This window comes from Heptranchias perlo, chromosome 2, assembly GCF_035084215.1.
Source record: "Heptranchias perlo isolate sHepPer1 chromosome 2, sHepPer1.hap1, whole genome shotgun sequence".
NCBI classification, from domain to species: domain Eukaryota; kingdom Metazoa; phylum Chordata; class Chondrichthyes; order Hexanchiformes; family Hexanchidae; genus Heptranchias; species Heptranchias perlo.
In genome coordinates this window covers 95,719,787-95,742,238 of record NC_090326.1, presented here as the reverse complement: position 1 = coordinate 95,742,238, position 22,452 = coordinate 95,719,787, and the positions used below count along the sequence as shown (strand labels likewise).

The window sequence follows — 22,452 nt, the reverse complement described above, 5'->3', positions numbered from 1 at the left end:
TACTCCAGGTGTGGTCTCACCAAGGCCCTGTATAACTGCAGTCAGACATCCTTGCTCCTGTACTCAAATTCTCTTGCAATGAAGGTCAACATACCATTTGCCTTCCGAACTGCTTGCTGCACCTGCATGTTTGCTTTCAGTGACTGGTGTACAAGGACATCCAGGTCCCTTTGAACATCAACATTTCCCAATCTATCACCATTTAAATAATACTATGCAGTTCTGTTTTTCCTTCCGAAGTGGATAACTTCACATTTATCCACATTATTTTTTTTATTCGTTCATGGGTGGCGGATTTGGCGATGGTAATGCCGTTGAATGTCAAGGGGAGGTGGTTAGACTCTCTCTTGTTGGAGATGGTCATTGCCTGGCACTTATCTGGCGCGAATGTTACTTGCCACTTATCAAGCCAAGCCTGGATGTTGTCCAGGTCTTGCTGCACGCGAGCACGGACTGCTTCATTATCTGAGGGGTTGCGAATGGAACTGAACACTGTGCAAACATCAGCGAACATCCCCATTTCTGACCTTATGATGGAGGGAAGTTCATTGATGAAGCAGCTAAAGATGGTTGGGCCTCGGACACTGCCCTATAGAACTCCTGCAGCAATGTCCTGGGGATGAGATGATTGGCCTCCAACAACCACTACCATCTTCCTTTGTGCTAGGTATGACTCCAGCCACTGGAGAGTTTTCCCCCTGATTCCCATTGACTTCAATTTTACTCGGGCTCCTTGGCGCCACACTCGGTCAAATGCTGCCTTGTCAAGGGCAGTCACTCTCACCTCACCTCTGGAATTCAGCTCTTTTGTCCATGTTTGGACCAAGGCTGGGAACGAGGTCTGGAGCCGAGTGGTCCTGGCGGAACCCAAACTGAGCATCGATGAGCAGGCTATTGGTGAGAAAGTGCCGCTTGATAGCACTGTCAACGATACCTTCCATCACTTTGCCAATGATTGAGAGAAGGCTGATGGGGCGGTAATTGGCCGGATTGGATTTGTCCTGCTTTTTGTGGATAGGACATACCTGGGCAATTTTCCACATTGTCGGGTAGATGCCAGTGTGTAGCTGTACTGGAACAGTTTGGATAGAGGCGCGGCTAGTTCTGGAGCACAAGTCTTGAGCACTACAGCTGGGATATTGTCGGGTCCCATAGCCTTTGCTGTATCCAGTGCACTCAGCCGTTTCTTGATATCACGTGGAGTGGCTTCTGTGATGGTGGGGATATCGGGAGGAGGCCGAGATGGATCATCCACTCGGCACTTCTGGCTGAAGATGGTTGTAAACGCTTCAGCCTTGTCTTTTGCACTCACGTGCTGGACGTTGCCATCATTGAGGATGGGGATGTTTACATAGCCTCCTCCTCCTGTTAGTTGATTAATTGTCCACCACAATTCACGACTGGATGTGGAAGGACTGCAGAGCTTTGATCTGATCCGTTGGTTGTGGAATCGCTCAGCTCTGTTTATAGCATGTTGCTTCCACTGTTTAGCATGCATGTAGTCCTGAGTTGTAGCTTCACCAGGTTGGCACCTCATTTTTAGGTACACCTGATGCTGCTCCTGGCATGCTCTTCTACACTCCTCATTGAACCAGGGTTGATCCCCTGGCTTGTTTGTAACGGTAGAGTGAGGAATATGCCGGGCCATGAGGTTACAGATTGTGCTGGAATACAATTCTGCTGCTGCTGATGGCCTACAGCGCCTCATGGATGCCCAGTTTTCAGCTGGTAGATCTGTTCTGAATCTATCCCATTTAGCACGGTGATAGTGCCACACAACACGTTGGATGGTGTCCTCAGTGCAAAGACGGGACTTCATCTCCACGAGGACTGTGCGGTGGTCACTCCTACCAATACTGTAATGGACGGTTGCATCTGCGACAGGTAGATTGGTGAGGACGAGGTCAAGTAGGTTTTTCCCTCGATTTGGTTTGCTCACCACCTGACGCAGGCCCAGTCTGGCAGCGATGTTCTTCAGGACTCGGCCAGCTCGGTCAGTAGTGGTGCTACCAAGACACTCTTGGTGATGGACATTGAAGTCCCCCACCCAGAGTACTGCATCTGCCATGCATTTGCCCACTCACTCAACTTGTCTAAATCGCCATGAAACCTCTTTGCATCCTCCTCACAACTCACGATCCCACCTAGTTTTGTGTTGTCAGCAAACTTGCAAGTATTACATTTGGTTCCCTCATCCAAATCATTGATATAAATTGTGAATAGCTGGGGCCCAAGCACTGATCCCTGTGGTACCCCACTAGTCACTGCCTGCCACCCCGAAAAAGACCCATTTATTCCTACTCTCTGTTTCCTGTCTGCTAACCAATTTTCAATCCATGCCAGTAAATTACCCCAAGAAGCCAGCTCACCACCACCTTCATAAGGGCAATTAGGGGTGGACAATAAATGCTGGCCTTGCCAGTGACGTCCACATCCCATGAATGAATAAAAAAAATCATAGACTCATAGAAAGTTGCAGCACGGAAGGGGGCCATTTGGCCCATTGAGTCCGCAGCAGCTCTATGCAAGAACATTCCAGCTGGTCCCACTCCCCTGCCCTATCCCCGTAGCCGTGCAAATTTTTTCCTTTCAAGTACTTATCCAATTCCTTTTTGAAGGCTATGATTGAATCTGCCTCCACCACCCCCTCGGGCAGTGCATTCCAGATCCTAACCACTTGCTGTGTAAAAACGTTTTTCCTCATGTCACCTTTGGTTCTTTTTCCAATCGCCTTAAATCTATGTTCCCTGGTTCATAACCTTTCCGCCAATGGGAACAGTTTCTCTCTATCTACTCTGTCTAGACCCCTCATAATTTTGAATACCTCTATCAAATCAGCTTCTTTCCTCATAATTCATCCCTGGAATCATTCTAGTAAATCTCTTCTGCACCCTCTCTAAGGCCTTCACATCTTTCCTAAAGTGTGATGCCCAGAACTGGACACAATACTCCAGTTATGGTCGAACCAGTGTTTTATAAAGGTTCATCACGACTTCCATACTTTTGTACTCTATACCTCTATTTATAAAGCCCAGGATCCTGTATGCTTTTTTAACTGTTTTCTCAACCCACCCTGCCACGTTCAACGATTTGTGTACATATACCCCCAGATCTCTCTGTTCCTGTACCCCTTTTAGAATTGTGCCCACTAGTTTATTTTGCCTCTCCTTGTTTTTCCTACTAAAATGTATCACTTCGCATTTTTCTGTGTTAAATTTCATCTGCCACGTGTGTGCCCATACCACCAGCCTGTCTTTCTCTTCTTGAAGTCGATCACTATCCTCCTCACTGTTTACTACCCTGCCAAGTTTTGTAACATCTGCAAACTAGTCCACAGGACAAAAATGTCTCGCTGCACTAACAAAAGCAATCTAGTTCAGTATTGTTTCCATTGTACTCTGAGCAGTGAATTTAAGATATGGATCCTCACTTAAACACGCAGAAGTCAATAATCCTAAATATAGATTATCAACGCCGTTGTCATTCATGCTCGAGTACATTAATTATGTTGGTTTATTTACTATGAAATTGATTTTCCGGTGTTAGTATTTCTCCTGTACGTGTCAGCGCTGTGGTGTGTAGGTGGGAGGAGATGTTAAACATACACTGCACCTACCCATCAGTTTATGTGTGTTATCTCTCTCTCTCTCTCTTTGCGTGTGTGCTGTGAACCCGGAGCCAAAGCAGCAGTTGGCTCATTTCACTATCAAACGAAGCGGGGACCAGTTACACCTTAACAGAGAAACATAATACAAAGCCACACAGGTTCTCTATGGGACACGATGTCTTCATGGATCCCTTCGGCAGCAAAACCAGCAAAACTCATCTTCTGCTGTACGAGATATGCATCCTGGCAATAGGTAGGAAAAAAGAAAACAAAAGTTATTCGCGTTTGATCATCAAAAAAGGTTTGAACTTATAAAAACCAAACGACAATTCAGGTGTTGGGATTCCCTTTTAAAAGCAGGATCCAGCAAAACTTACCAGTCGCAGAACTTTATAATATATATTTATTTACTTTTAAATGGAGGTTGCAACAAAATTGTCTTTTTGTGTAAACAGACCCGAGGAGTTTCAGTGCATGAGACCAATAAAAAGGAATAGCAACAAGAAGAATGGACAGGATTTCATGGGCACCGCGACCGCAATAGGTCACATTCAGGGCGGCTGGTTCAAATGGGTAGAATCGATCTGCTTCTACTGGGTGACAACCTCCCCTGGCCGAGCAGAGTGATATAACCCGCACGGTATGAGCAGCAGCCACCGTAGCTTGAATCTTATTTATTTTTGATTAGCAGTGCAGGAGTTGTAAAGTCGATGGTTATTTGGTTGACCCGAGGGGATAAACAGGGCGTATCCATCGTTTGTCTTACCTGCCGCTTATAAAATGATAACTTCCTTCAATCCTTTCAGATCTATTTTCGATAAACTCTTTACTGCAGAGTAAAGGTAGTTAAAATGTCCTGGAACAAAGTTATTAAAGACGGTAAGATCTTTATGTCGAAATTATAGATTTGACAGACATTGTACGTTGGAGTCACTCATTGGGACTGTATTTTTCCCAGAGATGAGCCTGTATCTGTCCTTTAGTCACACAATAAGCCAAGTAGCGCGTGAAAGAAAAGTGATTTTAAACATTGTAAACAGTGAACTTCCGGACAAGTATTTGGCTCTTTCTGTGAGCAGATGCTGCTTAAACTAAGGAAGTGGAACTTATTTCACTGGGGGTAATCTGTACAGCTCCATCCCTCCACCTTTTAGCAGAATGATGTTCACCTTAATGAAAAAAAGAAAGATTTTGAGAAATAAATAGAGGTGAAGAGCAGATAATATCTGTTTACACACACAGCTATAGCAGCTGCAGTCTACCATATAAATATTCCAAATACTCTTTATTACCAGAATATTATATTCCATGTTTACATTTTTAATGTTCTTGTAACCACATGCTACCATTGAATACCAGATGAATAAAGGCTGTAAGTAAAAGCTGAATACTAGAGAATTGAATGTAAGAATAAAGAAATTAAGTAACAGAAAAATCTGTCAACCCTAATGATTAGAGCTGTGTTTTAAAGTGGCAACAGTTTTAAAAAATAAAACCACAGCATAAGTGCAGGATTTTTCAATGTGATCCTTGCCTGGTCCTGCCACTTAGTCAGAATTCAAGGATGACTAGATAGTCCAAAGTACTGCTTCATTACCTTTAGGATCAAGTGATTAAATGGGTGATCCATGGGATTTATTAATTTCTTCTGTTATTCCAAGGGGAATGGCCAAGGCCCATAATGCAGGGGAGCACCAAGGTCAAAAAGAGTGAAAGAGAAAACAAGCCAAAGAGAAAATGGTGATTAGAGGATGGCATACATGGGTTTTGAAAACTTCAGTTAGGAGAAGAATCACTAAATTTGAAGCTATCAAAGACAAGAGATGGTAGCTGATTGATAACATGAAGAAACTATCGCCCCAAAAGGGGCAGGAAATTGGGCTGGGGTCCAGATATGCCAGGTTGCAGCCTTACATCAAGGATTTTGATTGGTCTGTTGGGGACGGGGCCTCTGCCCTGCACCAAACATTGGTCATCAGTGCAGCTGGGAGTGAGCACTTCTACATCAGGAGTTCCCACTTTTCCATCTCTCTGTGGGACTTCACATACGGTCGGTGGTGGTGGTATGCATGGCATCATGCTGCTGCATGACATGTCAGGCCCACTGGAAGTTCAAGCCAGACTGAACAGGGAGCCACAGGGACAGCTAAGGGAAATTTCTGGGGGGAGGGGTTGGAGCACCTGGCACCACTCCCCCACCCCAGCCAGATACGTTGATTGTATTTTCTGGTCTGTTCATTAGTGGGCATTCTATATGTGCCCCTAGCGGCATGGCAGTCTGTTGAGGGAACTCCCTCCCCAACCCGGAACATTCCCTGTGGTCAGTGGGTGCATTTTTGCAATTTTCAACTTCAGGTCATTTTCAATCACATTGCCTGGGTGGTAACCTGGCAGAGCAGATCACCGACCTGTTGTAGAACAAGCACAATTTTCATCCCATTGATTTGGGATGAAAATCGAGCAGGTTCCACAATGGGTGGGCGATCTGCTCTGCTCGATTATCGCACAAGTGGTGAAGGTGAGAATTACCCCCAATGTGTCACTGTTGCAGTAATATTAGTTTAAACAGGCAGCATATTTTTGAACTTTCAGTAATAAATCTTTTAACTTTTGTACAATTAAGTGATAAATGCTAAAACTGTTTACCTGTTGGAATATAATTTATTACATAAAGTACAAAAATATGAAATATCAATTTTTTAGTGGTTTGAAAATTAAGTTATTTATGAGCAAGATATTAAAGTACAAATGTGAAATAAATAAGCATGTTTTAAACATTAAAATGCTTCAGACTTGGTAGATTTTTGAATATTTACTTCAATTGGCAAAATATAACTGGAGAGATATTCGTAACCTCTGCCACTGTTTATCTCTCTTCCTTAACGTCCTCTCAGTCTCTTCAGTTTCAGTCAATTTGTTTACCCATCAACCTGTCCAATTTATATGTCAATAAAGGATTAGTCAGCATTTCTCTCCACAAGCACATTGGCTTCAATTTTCCTCCCATGAAAAGCCAAAGGCAGCTCTTACCCCATCAATGTTGTTACCTTATACTTGCCAGTAATAATAAATTGATTCTATAAACTTATTTTGAGCACTGGAGGTAGAGATGTACCAGCGGGACTAGGAGAAAGTTAGGTAAGTCACTTAGACGACAGGCTGGCAGCGCCATTCAGACTATAAGTGGCAGTACTGCCATTTGATATTTCCATTTTTTTGATGGTACGACAGGGAACAGGGATATGGCCTGATACAAGCTACAATGAACCCATCTACTGTTCATGACCTTAGCTCCAGAGGAACTGATGGGAATAATAACAGCCTCAGCAGAAAAGGACTCAGTGTTTCACTACCGCCTGTTGTTCATGATAGCAGTGCCAGCAAGTCACTCAACACATAGCAGAACCATGACATTTTTAACAAGATTAGAGAGAGGAAAATTAAAACTGGCGGCAGTGTCAGGAAATCCAGTGCATCCAACCTTTGAGCTGTGCTTTCTTACAAATTCAGTCAATTCATTTGCAATTTTATATCAAAATGACAAATCAACAAACATTTCAACTACATTTACTTTGGAAACATTCCTAAACAAGCAGTAAAAATTTTTCATAGCAAGCTATATTTTCCTAGTCAAACCCATTATATTTTAATTATTGCTGCTGCCACATCACTCACTTCAGCATGCTGAGACTTTTGTGTTTTGGGATCAGCTTTCACATGTATGTCATATACATTGTTATGGAATATAGTTAATGGAACATTGGAGGGCACCGGGTTGGAACAAGTATACTGTAAAAATAAACTCCAGGGCCTCCTCTTAATACTGTTTAATATATCCAGCAAGGAATGTTCCAGAATAAACTGAATAAAACACCCATTACATTATCACACCAACTGAATGTTCAAAACACTGACAACACCCAGCTCTACCTCTTCACTCCACCTCTACCTCCCTCTCCCCCTTTAAGACCCTTCTTAAAACCCACCTTTTTGACCAAGCTTTTAGCCACCTCACCTAATGTCTCCTCCTTTGGCTAAGCATCCATTTTAGTCTGATTATACTTTTGTGAAGTGCTTTGGGATTTTTTCTATGTTAAAGCCACTATATAAATGCAAGTTGTTACTATTGTTCTCATTACAAAAAGCATATGTCCTTGCAGCATGGTAGCACAGCATGTTGGAGTACTGTCTCAACTTTCAGTACCACAAGGTGGTGTCGCTCAAGTCAGATCTTTGGGAGTTTCCAATTTCAGTTGCAAGAGATAGTGTGGGGGAGCATTCATTTCCCCACATCGAGGGGAGGGTAAAATGGAATGGGATGTCTTCATTGGACTGTGTCCTGATGTCACTTGGTGGCTAACCCAAGAGTATCATTGACAGTGGCCTGGGGGCAAACTGTCTACTACTGCCCTCTTAGACAGAAAGTGTTTAGCCTGAGGGGTATCAGTGAGGAGTGGAAGGTCAGAAAGAAGGGCATTTGAGAATGTATCTAGAGACATGGGGTTGAATTTTCACAGGGATTCTCCTGATCGTCCATTATAATTTCAGCAGAAGATCCATGGAAACACCATTTACGCTATTTCGCCAAAGTTTCTGCAAATCTTCCACCTAAGTTATGGCAGATGATCTGAAGAAGCCTACAAAAATTCAACCCCATAAACCAGAATCTTCTGTTTTTGGGGAATCCCAACACATCTTGATTGTGACAGGAGTTCAGCCACAACATTGGTGCACCTCTGACCCTGGCCAATTTTTTGGGGTCACGGCACTTGTCTTAGTTAGAATGTCTAATGTTACTATGGTTCAAATGCTGGAACATGGAAGCGCATGGAATTGGAGGCAACTTAATGACGTGGGTGGGTAATTGGTTAGGAGGTAGGAAACAGAGAGTAGAGATGATGGATAAGAACTCCAATTGGTTGGATGTGACTAGTGGTGTCCCCTATGGTTCCATACTGAGGCCTCAGCTTTTCATTATATTTATAAATGACTTCGATGAAGGACTAGAGAGCCGTATATCCAAGTTTGCTAATGACACTAAGTTAGTTGGCACAGTAAGTAGTGTAGATGGGAGCAGAAAGTTCAAAGGGACATTGATAGGTTATTTGAGTGGGCAAAACTGTGGCAGATGATGAGGCCATCCACTTTGGACCTAAGAAAGATAGATCAGAGTATTTTCTAAATGGTGAGAAGCTAAGGAACTGTGGATGAGCAGAGAAATTTAGGGGTACATATACAGAAATCACAAAAAACTAGTGGACAGGTACAAAAAATAATTACAAAGGCTCATGGAATGTTAGCCTTTATCTCAAGGAGGCTATGTTACAGTTATATAGAGCTCTGGTTAGAGTGCAATGTAGATTCACCAGAATAACACTGGGGCTAAAGGAGTTAAATTATGAGGACAGGTTACATAGACTAGGCTTGAATTCCCTTGAGTATAGAAGATTAAGAGGTGATCTAATTGAGGTGTTTCAAATGATTAAAGGATTTGATAGGGTAGATAGAGAGAAACTATTTCCACTGGTGGGGAAGTCCAGAATAAGAGGGCATAACCTTAAAATTAGAGCTAGGCCATTCAGGGGTGATGTCAAGAAGCACATTTTCAAGCAAAGGGTAGTGGAAATCTGGAAATCTTTCCCCCAAAAAGCCACTGAGGCTCGGTCAACTGAAAATTTTGAAACTGAGATTGATAAATTTTTGTTAGACAAGGGTATTAAGGGTTATGGAACCAAGATGGGTAGATGGAGTTAAGATACAGATCAGCAATGATTTAATTTTTCACATTTCCACACCATTCACCTGAGGAAGGAGGAAGCCTCCGAAAGCTTGTGAAATTTAAAATAAATTTGTTGGACTATAACTTGGTGTTGTAAAATTGTTTACAATTGTCAACCCCAGTCCATCACCGGCATCTCCACATCAGGAGAGAAGGAAGGGAAAAAATTGACAAGAAATATTCTCAAAAGCTGCGGCTTGGTTAACAATTAGGTGCAATGAATCATTCACGTATGCAGTTTCTGTAAGGGTCTGAATTGAGTATGTGCGAACTTCCCCTCAGAACCTGAATGACTGAAGGAGGTTAAAAGTGAAAAGATACCAATGAAAAACTATGGTCAGTGACTCTGATGTCAGTGCATAGAAAAACAGAAATGTATTTGCATATTAGTTAAATTAGTTTAATTTCAGCCTGATGTACAATTCTGGGACACAAAAAAGGCATTTATTGTGTCTGTGCATGGATACTGGATTTTGGTCTTTTCTGTAAATTTTTCCTTAGTGACTGAAATTGGAAATTCATAAGTGAACAAGCTTGCGTTCTTTGCCTCTGCTCAGACAGCACATCAAGGAAAACAGCATGAGATTTCATAATCTCTACAATAAAAAGGGGAGAGGGATAAACCTAGCAATTACAGGCCAGTCAGCCTGGTGGTGGGGAAATCTTTAGAGACAACGGGGCAGAAATCGCTCCCGAAGTAACGGAGAGCTCAACTGCACTCTCCGTTGTTTGTGGCGAAATGGAGGAGCAAGTTACGGTGTTCACACATGCTCAGTGAATCCGGAACTTGCTCCAGTTGACTTACTGGTGATATGACAGCTTCGAATTAAAGGGACATCGCACACTGCAATTAGAGAAATCATTGAAAAAGTGCAAACTTACTTACCTGCCCAGCTGGAAAGTAGCTAATTGCGCCATCAGACAGATATGCTTAAAAATACAGGTCTAAACTAGGTTTTAACAACATGGTAAGTCTTAATGACTGCCAAACAACGAAAAATTAACTTTTAAAAATGTGGAGTCTCATTACTCTTTATTTTAATAGTTTTTGGTCATTAAAAATATTTGTTTAAATCAAAAAATTAATGTTTCTTTTTACTTAACCCTCTGTCTCTTTTATTTAATTCAATTATTTCTTCCCCTCTCTTTTTTCACTGTCTATAACTGTTTTTACAATGATTTTAATGTTGTACTTTTCACTTCCTGGTTTTCACATCCAAAGCCTGCAGAGACAGTGAAGGCAGCTGTCAAAAATGCTGCAATCTGATTGGTCGAGGCGATAGCTCGCTCCTCTCACTTCTCCCAGGGTCCTAGCTTCACCTGAACTGATGTTGGGCTCTTCTCCACTTCCTATTCAAGGAAGTGGCCGACGAAAAGACCATAGAATAGAATCATAGAATAGTTACAGCACAGAAGGAGGCCATTCGGCCCATCGAGCCTGTGCCAACTCTTTGTAAGAGCAATCCAGTTAGTCCCATTCCCCCACTCTTTCCCCGATAGAAGTTTGTGGGTTAGTATAAATCTATGGAGCGGTGAGGAATGTTGGTTTGCCACTCCGAGCAATTTCTACCACAATAATCCAGGACAAAATTAATTGGCACTTGGAGAAGTATGGGCTAATAAATGAAAGTCAGCATGGATTTGTTAAAGGAAAATCATGATGAACTAACTTGATTGAGTTCTTTGATGAAGTAACGGAGAGGGTCGATGAGGGTAGTGCGGTTGATGTTGTGTATATGGACTTTCAAAAGACATTTGATAAAGAACCACATAATAGACTTGTTAGCAAAATTAAAGCCCATGGGATTAAAGGGACAGTGGCAACGTGGATGGAAAATTGGCTAAGGGACAGAAAACAGAGAGTAGTGGTGAAGGGTGGAAAACAGTGATGTTTCCCAGGGGAGGAGAGGCAATATAAACTAAATGGTACAATTTTAAAAGGGGTGCAAGAACAAAGAGACCCGGAGGGTGTCTGTACACTGTTTTTTGAAGGTGGCAGGACAAGTTGAGAATGCTGCTAAAAAAAAGCATATGGGATCCTTGGCTTTATTAATAGAGGCATAGAGCAAGGAAGTTATGCTAAGTTTTTATAAAACACTGGTTAGGCCTCAGCTGAAGTATTGTGTTCAATTCTGGGCACCACACTTTAGGAAGGATATCAAGGTCTTCAAGAGGATGCAGAAGAGATTTACTAGAATGGTACCAGGGATGAGGGACTTCAGTTATGTGGAGAGACTGGAGAAGCTGGGGTTATTCTCCTTAGAGCTGAGAAAGTTAAGAGGAGATTTGATGGAGGTGTTAGAAACATAGAAACATAGAAAATAGGAGCAGGAGTAGGCATTCGGCCCTTCGAGCCTGCTCTGCCATTCAATATGATCATGGCTGATCCTTTATCTCAATACCATATTCCTGCTCTCTCTCCATACCCCTTGATGCCTTTTGTGTCTAGAAATCTATCTAGCTCCTTCTTAAATACATTCAGTGATTTGGCCTCCACAGCCTTCTGTGGTAGAGAATTCCACAGGTTCACCACCCCCTGAGTGAAGAAATTTCTCCTCATCTCAGTCCTAAATGTCCTACCCCGTATCCTGAGACTGTGACCCCTCGTTCTGGACCCCCTGCCAGGGGAAACATCCTCCCTGCATCCAGTCTGTCTAGCCCTGTCAGAATTTTATATGTTTCAATGAGATCCCCTCTCATTCTTCTAAACTCGAGTGAATACAGGCTGAGTCGACCCAATCTCTCCTCATACAACAGCCCTGCCATCCCAGGAATCAGTCTGGTGACCCTTCACTGCACTCCCTCTATGGCAAGTATATCCTTTCTTAGGTAAGGAGACCAAAACTGCACACAATACTCCAGGTGTGGTCTCACCAAGGCCCTGTATAACTGCAGTAAGACATCCTTGCTCCTGTACTCAAATCCTCTTGCAATGAAGGCCAACATACCATTTGCCTTCCTAACTGCTTGCTGCACCTGCATGTTTGCTTTCAGTGACTGGTGTACAAGGACACCCAGGTCCCTTTGTACATCAACATTTCCCAATCTATCACTATTTAAATAATACTCTGCCTTTCTGTTTTTCCTTCTGAAGTGGATAATTTCACATTTATCCACGTTTTACTGCATCTGCCATGTATTTGCCCACTCACTCAACTTGTCTAAATCGCCTTGAAGCCTCTTTGCATCCTCCTAACAACTCACGATCCCACCTAGTTTTGTGTTGTCAGCAAACTTGGAAATATTACATTTGATTCCCTCATCCAAATCATTGATATATATTGTGAATAGCTGGGGCCCAAGCACCGATCCCTGCGGTACCCCACGAGTCACTGCCTGCCACCTAGAAAAAGACCCATTTATTCCTACTCTCTGTTTCCTGTCTGTTAACCAATTTTCAATCCATGCCAGAATATTACCACCAATCCCACGTGCTTTAATTTTGCACACTAACCTCTTATGTGGGACTTTATCAAAGGCCTTCTGAAAATCCAAATAAACCACATCTACTGGTTCTCCCTTTTCTTTTCCACCAGTTACATCCTCAAAAAACTCCAGTAGGTTTGTCAAACACGATTTCCCTTTCATAAATCCATGTTGACTTTGTCTAATCCCATTGATATTTTCTAAGTGCCCTGTTATCACAACCTTTATAATATAAGGAATCTTACAACACCAGGTTATAGTCCAACAATTTTATTTTAAAATCACAAGCTTTCGGAGATAATCTCCGAAAGCTTGTGATTTTAAAATAAAATTGTTGGACTATAACCTGGTGTTGTAAGATTCCTTACATTTGTCCACCCCAGTCCATCACCGGCATCTCCACATCAAACCTTTATAATAGACTGTAGCATTTTCCCTACTACTGATTTCAGGCTAATCTGTCTGTAGTTCTGTTCCAAATCATGAACGGTTTTGATAGAGTAAATAAGGAGACACTGTTTCCAGTGGCAGAGGGGTTGGTGACCAGAGGACATAGATTTACGGTGATTGACAAAAGAACCAGAGGTGACATGAGGAAATTTTTTTTTACGCAGAGAGCTGTTATGATCTGGAATGTACTGTTTGAAAGGGTGGTGGAAGCAGATTCAATAATAACTTTCAAAAGGGAATTGGATAAATACTTGAAGGGAAAAAATTGACAGGGCTATGGGGAAGGGGACTAATTGGATCGCTCTTTCAAAGAGCCGGCACAGGCACAATGGGCCGAAAGGACTCCTTCTGTGTTGTATCATTTTGTGATTCTATGATTCCAGTGACTGCTACTAGGATGTGCTTGTTTGTCGACAATGGGTGAGGCCAAAGCTCAACTGTCATGACATCCACGATCAAATAGCCTGCTGGCATTCATTGTTTAGGCTCACACATCAAAACTGGCCACTTGAGTGAGCTCTGGAGGATTGCTGGTGTCTGTCGTACCAGGCCCCATTGTTAGTCAAATGGTTCAGGAGGAAAGATAACAGAGGAAAATTGGCAAAATAGAAATGACAGACTCTTCCATTTTCTCTGCGCAATGTTATCTGTAGAATCAGATCCACTTTCTCCAGCACTGCTGGGCTCCAGCACTGAAAATGCGAGTGATTTTTTAAAATTAGTTTCCAACAAGTAAAATAATGGTGTTGCTCTTTTCATTTGCCAGCTGCAGTTATTTCAAAATTGATCAATGACATTGTTTTCCTAAGACCTAAAACAATCAATCCTAAGCAAAGAACTGAATTTTCATCACAATTTTTGTCTACCTACAATATATTAAAAATCTTAGCCCCAATTTTAACCCTGGCCACCCAAATGGGTGGTTAAAACAACAGTAGAGCACTTAACATTGCATTCGTAACGGGCAGCGGCCTCATAAATCTATTAAAATTGAAGTCCAAAGATGTAATTAGGACATTTTAGCGAAAAAAAACGTGGCAGTCCAGCCCAGTGCTGGACCCACCAGTGAAACCTGGTGACAAATGATTACATCCCAAGGATTTAATAACATAATAAAACATTTTAGTTTTTCTCTTGCAAATAGTAAGGTCATCTGATCACTGCGTTACTGTCATATAAAATTTCAGCTTAAAACTTAGCCTATAATGAATATTTTTTTGTTTAAACAAAATAAATAGAGCATAAAAAAATATTTTTTTCAGTTTCTAAAGGATGAATCTCTTGTGGCTGGTGTACTTCTATTGAAGATTTGTTTGAATTTTCTTGACTTTCTCTTTAGGCACTTGTGGAGCTGTTACAGTTACAGTGCCAACCGAGTTGATCCTAGGCACAGTCGGACAACCTCTACTGCTCCCTGCAAACTACACCACTGGAACTAAAGATCAGAACATTCAGATAACCTGGACTTTCCAAAGCCAATCTTCAGGCTCCATGCTTCTGGTGACTGCTATAAACAACACCTTGACTCCTGACATGGAACATGGGCATAGGTTTTTCTTATCCCCTCCCAGTGCCTCACTGTTGATTAATCCAGTGGAATTACGTGATGATGGTGAATATACCATAAAAGTGACTGTCTCTGGAGTGAAAGTGGCATCAGCGAGTCGACAACTGACTGTTCATGTCAACGGTGAGTAGCTTTTCAAACTCCCTTTACCCAGCATTCATTTATTGGCTCTGAGTCTCACCCACAGGGAGTGCATATCGGGATTCTGTGATTTTCCATCCATCCAGCAGTGATTTGATATAATTGTTCCCTAATCAATCTTTGGCCCCCTTCTATTTCTCATCTACATGCTGCCCCTCGGCAACATCATCTGAAAACTCAATGTCAGGTTCCACATGTACGCTGACAACTACCTCACCACCACATCTCTCGACCCCTCCACTGTCTCTCATATGTCACACTGCTTCACCGACTGGATGAGCAAAAATGTTCTCCAACTAAATATTGGGAAGACCGAAGCCATTGTCTTTGGTCCCCACCGCAAACTCTATTCCCTGGCCACTGTCTGAGGCTGAACCAGACCGATCACAACCTTGGCATCCTATTTGACCCTGAGATGAGCTTCCAACCCCATATCCACTCCATCACCAAGACTGTCTACTTCCACCTCCGTAACATCACCCGTTTCCGCTCCTGCCTCAGCTCATCTGCTGCTGAAACCCTCATCCTTGCCTTTGTTACCTCTGGACTTGAGTATTCCAATGCTCTCCTGGCTGGCCTCCCATCTCCATAAACTTGAGCTCATCCAAAACTCTGCTGCCACGTCCCATTCACCCATCGCCTCTGTGCTCGCTGACCTACATTGGCTCCCGATCTGGTAACCACTTGATTTTAAAATTCTCATCCTTGTTTTCAAATCTCTCCATGACCCTGCCCTTCCCTATCTCTGTAATCTCCTCCAGCCCTACAACCCTCTGAGATCTCTGTGCTCTTCCAATTCTTGCCTCTCGCGCATCCCTGATTTTAATCACCCCACCACTGGCGGCCGTGCCTTCAGCTGCCTAGGTCCTAAGTTCTGGAATTACCTCACTAAACCTCTCTGCCTCTCTTCCTCTCTCTCCTCCATTAAGACGCTCCTTAAAACCTACCTCTTTGACCAAGCTTTTGGTCACCTGTCCTAATATCTCCTTATGTTGTTCAATGTCAAATTTTGTTTGAAAACACATCTGTCTAGTGCCTTGGGATGTTTTACTATGTTAAAGGTGCTATATTAATGCAAGTTATTGTTGTTGTTGTAATTACCACGTGCTTCATCAATACAGGGTTATTGGTTTGTCCTGGAATTTCTTTACTTACATTAACTGTACCATAGAAGGAGCTGCACCTCCTGAAATAATTGTCTATCAATAGACTGCCGACTGACAAAGATCTAATTATTTTTATGTATTTCCGAGGTAAGTTTAGGTCTCCCAAAGTATTATCTTGATATATGATGAGTCTCAGAGTAGCTTTCTTCAGAGCAAGATTCAGATTAAAGTTGATACAGGTGGATTATTTTTTGCAGTACTTATCTCACACTCAATGATCAGTTCTGAGTGGGAATTCCACAGAATAATGCTCACAATATGTGCAGCTACTTTGGGACTATTCCAAGGTTACTTCTTTTTTGGTTCAATCCCTTCTACTGTCTGCAAACATCACTAAAGATTCTTATATTGTACTACTTTGGAGTACAGGATAAATATAGCTTCCCCAGTTACAATGGGCATTGAATTAATCAGAAAAATCATGTCAGAATCGCTCCACTATAAACTCCTTGCATTGTAATGAACAGTCTAGACTAGTGCAACTCTATTGTAAGTGCCTATATCCTCGACTCATTAACACTTCTTTAATCTCAAACTGTCTCTCATGCATTCTCATTTTGATTCAAAAGGGCTAATTTTGCAAAGCTGTGCGCCACTGGTGAAATATTGTGTGCTGCATGTGTGTAAGTCATATAACCAGGCCTAGACTTAATGTGCTTGATCCACAATCGTTTTGCAGTGCTTTGATTTGGGTGGACAAAACAAAGCAACGCTATATGCCTGTGCAAACCTCATTAAAGTAGCATAGTTATTCAAACCAGGTGGAATGCCATCTCAAATAAGACTTTGCCCACAGCACACGCTTCGCCCATGTAAAATGGGTTCATCGGGAGTCCTGGGTCCTGGCCTGATCAAGTAAGCTTCTTGAAGGGAGATCGTAGTGGGAGTTGGTGATAAAAGTGTTTTTTTTCCCTGTTTATTCAATTATATTTTGCTGCATTTTTACTTTGTGCATTAGCTGGTTTCTCTGGATAATACATCATTTTAGCATTTTAAACTTTTTCCACCTGCCAATAATTTGCACCATTATTCTTGCTTACTGCTGACATTTAAATCCGCCATACAAACTGGTGAGGATGGGTCTTCCTTTGGGGGTTATGATTAAGTTGAATGATTTAGTTGAGGACGAGGAATTCATGACTGGATAACAAATGAAGGTGCAATGGCACCTTAGATATTTTGGCCAGGCCCATCACTTCTATAGCATTTATGGTTATAGATCCCTCCGCTCTTTTGCTAGACATGTCAGAAGAAATATAGATAAGTGTGAGGTGGTGCATTTTGGAAGGAGGAATAAGGAGGCCACATACTCCTTGGATAATAAGAGTCAAAATGGGGTAGAGGAGCAAAGGGATCTAGGGGTACACATTCACAAATCATTAAAAGTAACGATACAGGTTAATAAGGCCGTGAAAAATACTATCAAAGCACCGGGGTTCATTTCTAGAGGAATAGAATTGAAAAGCAGGGAAGTTATGTTAAACTTGTATAGAACCTTGGTTAGACCACATTGTGTACAGTTCTGGTCTCCATATCACAAAAAGGGTATAGCGGCACTGGGGAAGGTGCAAAAAAGGTTTACAAGGATGATACCAGAACGGAGAGGATATAACTATCAGGAAAGACTGAATAGGCTGGGGCTCTTTTCTCTAAAAAATAGAAGACTGAGGGGTGACCTGGTAGAGGTCTTTAAAATTATGAAGGAGTTTGATAAGGTAGACATAGAGAAGATGTTTCCACTTGTAGGGGAGACCAGAACTAGGGGCCATAAATATAAGATAGGTCCAATCTAATAAATCGAATAAACAATTCAGGAGAAATTTCTTTACTCAGAGAGTGGGAAAGCTAAATAAGTACATGAGGGAGAAAGGAATAGAATATGCAGATATGGTTAGATAAAGCAGGGAGGGAGGAGGCTCGTGTAGAGCGTAAACACCGGCACAGACCGGTTGGGCCGAATGGCCTGTTTCTGTGCTGTAATTTCTATATAATTCTATGTAAAGAGACCTGCCTTCGCAGCTTCAATTTCGCAAGCGAGGCTGAGTGAACCACTCCGGCAGATTACCGCTAGATTACCGCCTAGGCAGTGGCGGTGAAAATTACTCTCCATCTGTTTGCTATTTCAAAGCCACCACCACCAACACCAGCAAGAAAAGTGTGGCGGGCAGCTTTGCACAATAAATCAGAGTGTGCAAAAGGGTGTTAATAATGTACAAAGCTTTGAATGATAACCCCCAGAGACTGCAGAAGTTTCCAAATTAGGTTTGTTGCATGCTTGATGGGCCTCACAAGAAATGTGTGTGAAAGTGAGAAGCACACGCACACCTTCCGCCTGATACCAGCCAATGTCTTCCTCATTTGTAGCCAGGCACAAGTGGCCTGGGTGACTGCATTGGCTTGGTTGATGACATTTCTCCATGCATCTTTCACTAGTGCTTCAGCTGGAGGGGCAACCCTCCTTTGGTGCACCACCTGCAGCAGGACCTTCAGCACCAAAAGGAGCAGTGTTTCCTATGCCTTTCTGCTGTACTCTTGTGGAAATTTCATCCACCTTTCTGCCACCACCACAAATTTGCCTTTTACTGTGAGTCACTGCCACGGGACATTTTCCACTCCTTAGCCAAGTGTTCCGCAGGCCAAGTTGTCCAGATACGTTTTTCATGGGCCAGCAGCCTACTCAAATTAGACAAGTCTGCACTGGGGCCACCTCAATTCCATTTTCGCTAAACTTGCAAATTTGGGGCTACGGTTTCCCCACTTGTTTTTTCCTGTCCCTGTTTCTCACTTTTTCAGTGTTTTATCCAATCCAACTCCATCACTCCCGCTCTCTATACATGTCTCTCTCTCTCTCACTCTCTCCCTCACTTTGCTTGCTTCTTTTATCTATCTCTGTACCTCACTTTTGCTTTCCTCCCATGTATGCTGTCTGTGTCTCTCTTTTCTTCTGAAATTCCATACATCTGCCTGATCCACAAGTCTTCCACAATGTCCTTTCATGTGCCAAGGCATCTTGCACACAGTCAGATCAGCGATGAGATACATTTGCATGAACTGCTGCTGTTATGACCTCACCTCAGCACCTGCTGTTGCTCTCACAGCTAATACAGAAGTGTTTCTATATCATCTAAACCTCATTGTTCATTTCAAATACACTAAACATTCCACCACAATCAATACCAGGCTTTAATTTTGTAATGTATCTACTGATGCGACTTTTCAAGTCAATTCTTTCTGTATTAGACAGAGTTACAGACTCGGCAATGCACAGATAGTTGGACAGGAGCAGGTTACTATTGAGGCCTCAAATTCTTTTTTTGCTGGTGCAGTACTTTGATTCAAGCTGACACTGAGAAGACAATGTTCAAATGATGGGCTAGCACTGATGAATTCTGACATCTCACATAACTAGATTGCAAGAAAGAGAGGAGCAAATAAAGTGTGGCTGGGGTTAAGTCCCAGAAAAAAACCCAGTTAATGTTGATTAACTGCTTCAAAAAGAATGAGATAAATACCTGCTTAGAAATGGAATTGGAGATTATAGGTATCTGTATGGACAGAGATAGTCATGAAATGTTATCTCTGGAAAGCAAGTGGCCAGGGTTGAGTAATGGAAGTATGAGGTTAATGAGATATTGTGGAGTTTTGCCCAACGACCTCACCTTCTCACTCGAGGTTGTTGACTCATACTGGGCTCTGATAAAGTGTATAGAAAGATATTTGAATAACATTTTAAGAAACTGAAATTCCTATTTTTCGGTGGGATTCCTGTTTTTGTCCAAACTGCTGAGCCGTTAAAATGATGGAAGAAATGCATTTCCTCTGAGCCCTCCCCTTTCCCGACCCCTAGTTCATACTGAGAACGTATGAGCAATAACAAAAACAAGTAGCCAGTCATAACACACCTGCAAGAATGGTCTTTTATTGCTTCTCAAACAATTAACAAACCACTTAAACTGGAATAAATATTGAAATTGGTTGATAATTAAGCTATAAAGTGTCCAATTATCATTAGAAAAGGATGAATGCTAACAGAGAAAAAAATCCTGACACATCCACAATGCACTATGTTTGTCCAGACTCTGAGTGACAGCTTTGATTTTCCTGCTCAAGGATGGTTTGAATTGCTGTGCACATAAAGAAGACAATTATTGACACTGACAGCAGTTTCTATGTATGCAACAACATAAGAAATAGGAGCAGGAGTAGGCCATTTGGCCCCTTGAGCCTGCTCCACCATTCAATATGATTATAACTGATCTTTGACTTCAACTCCACTTTCCCGCCCGATCCCCATATCCCTTGATTCCCTTAGTGTCCAAAAATCCATTGATCTCAGACTTGAATATACTCAACAAATGAGCATCCACAGCCCGCAGCCTGATCAAACTATTCTGACGTATTGTTATTTTTAACATTTTAATTTTGTAATTCATTTTAATGGAAGAAAAGTCATGTAGGGTGGGCAGGCCTTCACATCCGAATTGTTCTCCTGTCGTGCAGAGCTCTGCACTCAGAGCACTAATCCATAAAATCTACTCCATCTTTCGCTCTGAGACTGCATTAAAAATATATGAACAATACACAAAGTCCGCAGTTAGCAGTTAGCAAATTATCAGCTGTGAAACTTTGACCGTGAAATATCTTTTTGTTTTGCAGTTCCTGTTTCTAAACCAGTGGTACGCAGTGATCCAGCTTGGGGGGCGGTGGAGTATGTAGACAATGCGACACTCACCTGCACTGTGAATAAAGGCACAAAGGTCATTTATCAGTGGCTGAAAGATGGAAAGCCCTTACTGGCAAGCTCTCGTCACATCTTTTCATCAGACAACAAGATGCTGTTCATTTCCCCCGTTTTAAAAGATGACCTTAGTAATTACACCTGTGTGGCAAAGAACCCGATCAGTGTGAATGAAAGTGAACCGATTGCACCGAATATTTACTGTAAGTCATATGTTAAATATCGATATTCAGGAACAGTTCATTGTGTTGGGTCTGTCGCATGCTTTAAAGATAGAGTGGCACTGTTGAAACTTATTGAGAGTATTATTATGTTTAAAGCAATGGGAGCCCAAGATAGCAGGTCAAATAAAATGGTTCTATTTCACAACTATGAATAATATATCCTGCCAGAAGTAGAAGCAGAATACCCTGTCATGAACAGCAACACAATAAACTGACATAAGCAGGAGTATGATATTCTGCCACAATTAGAAATATTATACCTTGCCATAAGCAGGAGCCGAATACCCTGACATAAGCAGGAACATAGTGCCTGGCATGATTAGTAATATGAGACCTTGGCACAAACAGGAACCCGATACTCAACTATGAGCAGGATCTTGATACCTGGTCAGGAGTACAAACATTATACTCTAACCTGAACTGGAATTCCATACCCTGCCACGAGTTGAAACACGATACCCTGTCACGAGTTGAAACACGATACCCTGTCACGAGTTGAAACATGATACCTTGTCATGAGTTGAAACACAACACCTGTCATGAGTTGAAACACGATACCTGACACGAGATGAAACGTAATACCTGTCACAAGATTAAACACAATACTTTGTCACGAGTTGAAACATGATACCCTCTCAAAATTACAAAAATAATACCTTCATAGAAGCCAAAAAATATAATATCCTACATTTTCCTCATTATTACTGACAGATTTCAGACAGGGGGCTATTCTACCAGCTACCACCACTTCTAGCATTTTCCACCAGAAGTGACAGTGAATGTTGAATAAGCCAGTCCAAATAGGGGTTTTTGTTTTTTTTCACTGAAGAGGTATTGAGTACTCTTGCGAATAAGATGATGGCCTAGAAGTTTTGCTTTTCTATGGGGCATAATTCTGGCGTGTTAGGAACAGAGGGGCAGGAAATTGGGGCAGAACCTATTTCCGCCAGGCCCCCACATAAACTTCCACCTGCTTCCCTCCATCCCAATGTCACTTTTGTGGGTGTGCCTACTGGGATCTCAGGCTTCCCTGGAAATTCTACCAGTTGCACAATTTTGCACCTGGGTACAATCACGAGTGTACCTGGAGCACAATTGGCTTAGCTGTCCATCGGCAGATCTGGTTCAACCATATCAAGCTCTACTAAGCCTCATTTTTCTCTGCCAAAATCATCCAGTACTCCAGGATCATCCAGGAGGACTAGGATAACCCCAGGATTCAGGGAGATTAAAGGGATATGGCAGGCACATGTGATTAGGACTACTGCCTGTTTGGAGGATTAACACCAACACAGACTAGTTGGACTGAACAGTTTGTTTCTGTGTTATAAATTCTTTGTAATTCTTTTTTCTA

The 22,452-nt window shown here is 42.1% G+C and overlaps 1 protein-coding gene across 1 annotated transcript in view; it reads left to right on the top strand.

Moving 5' to 3' along the window:
- Window positions 1-3,724: 3,724 nt before the first annotated feature.
- The window catches only part of hepacam2 (HEPACAM family member 2), a 100,463-nt gene continuing 81,735 nt past the window's right edge, over window positions 3,725-22,452 (top strand). The window contains exons 1-3 of the mRNA XM_067998584.1: window positions 3,725-3,860; window positions 14,602-14,952; window positions 20,793-21,077. Of these exons, the coding sequence (XP_067854685.1) occupies window positions 3,773-3,860; window positions 14,602-14,952; window positions 20,793-21,077 (724 nt within the window). The 5' untranslated portion in view covers window positions 3,725-3,772. The remainder of the gene's footprint in view (window positions 3,861-14,601; window positions 14,953-20,792; window positions 21,078-22,452) is intronic.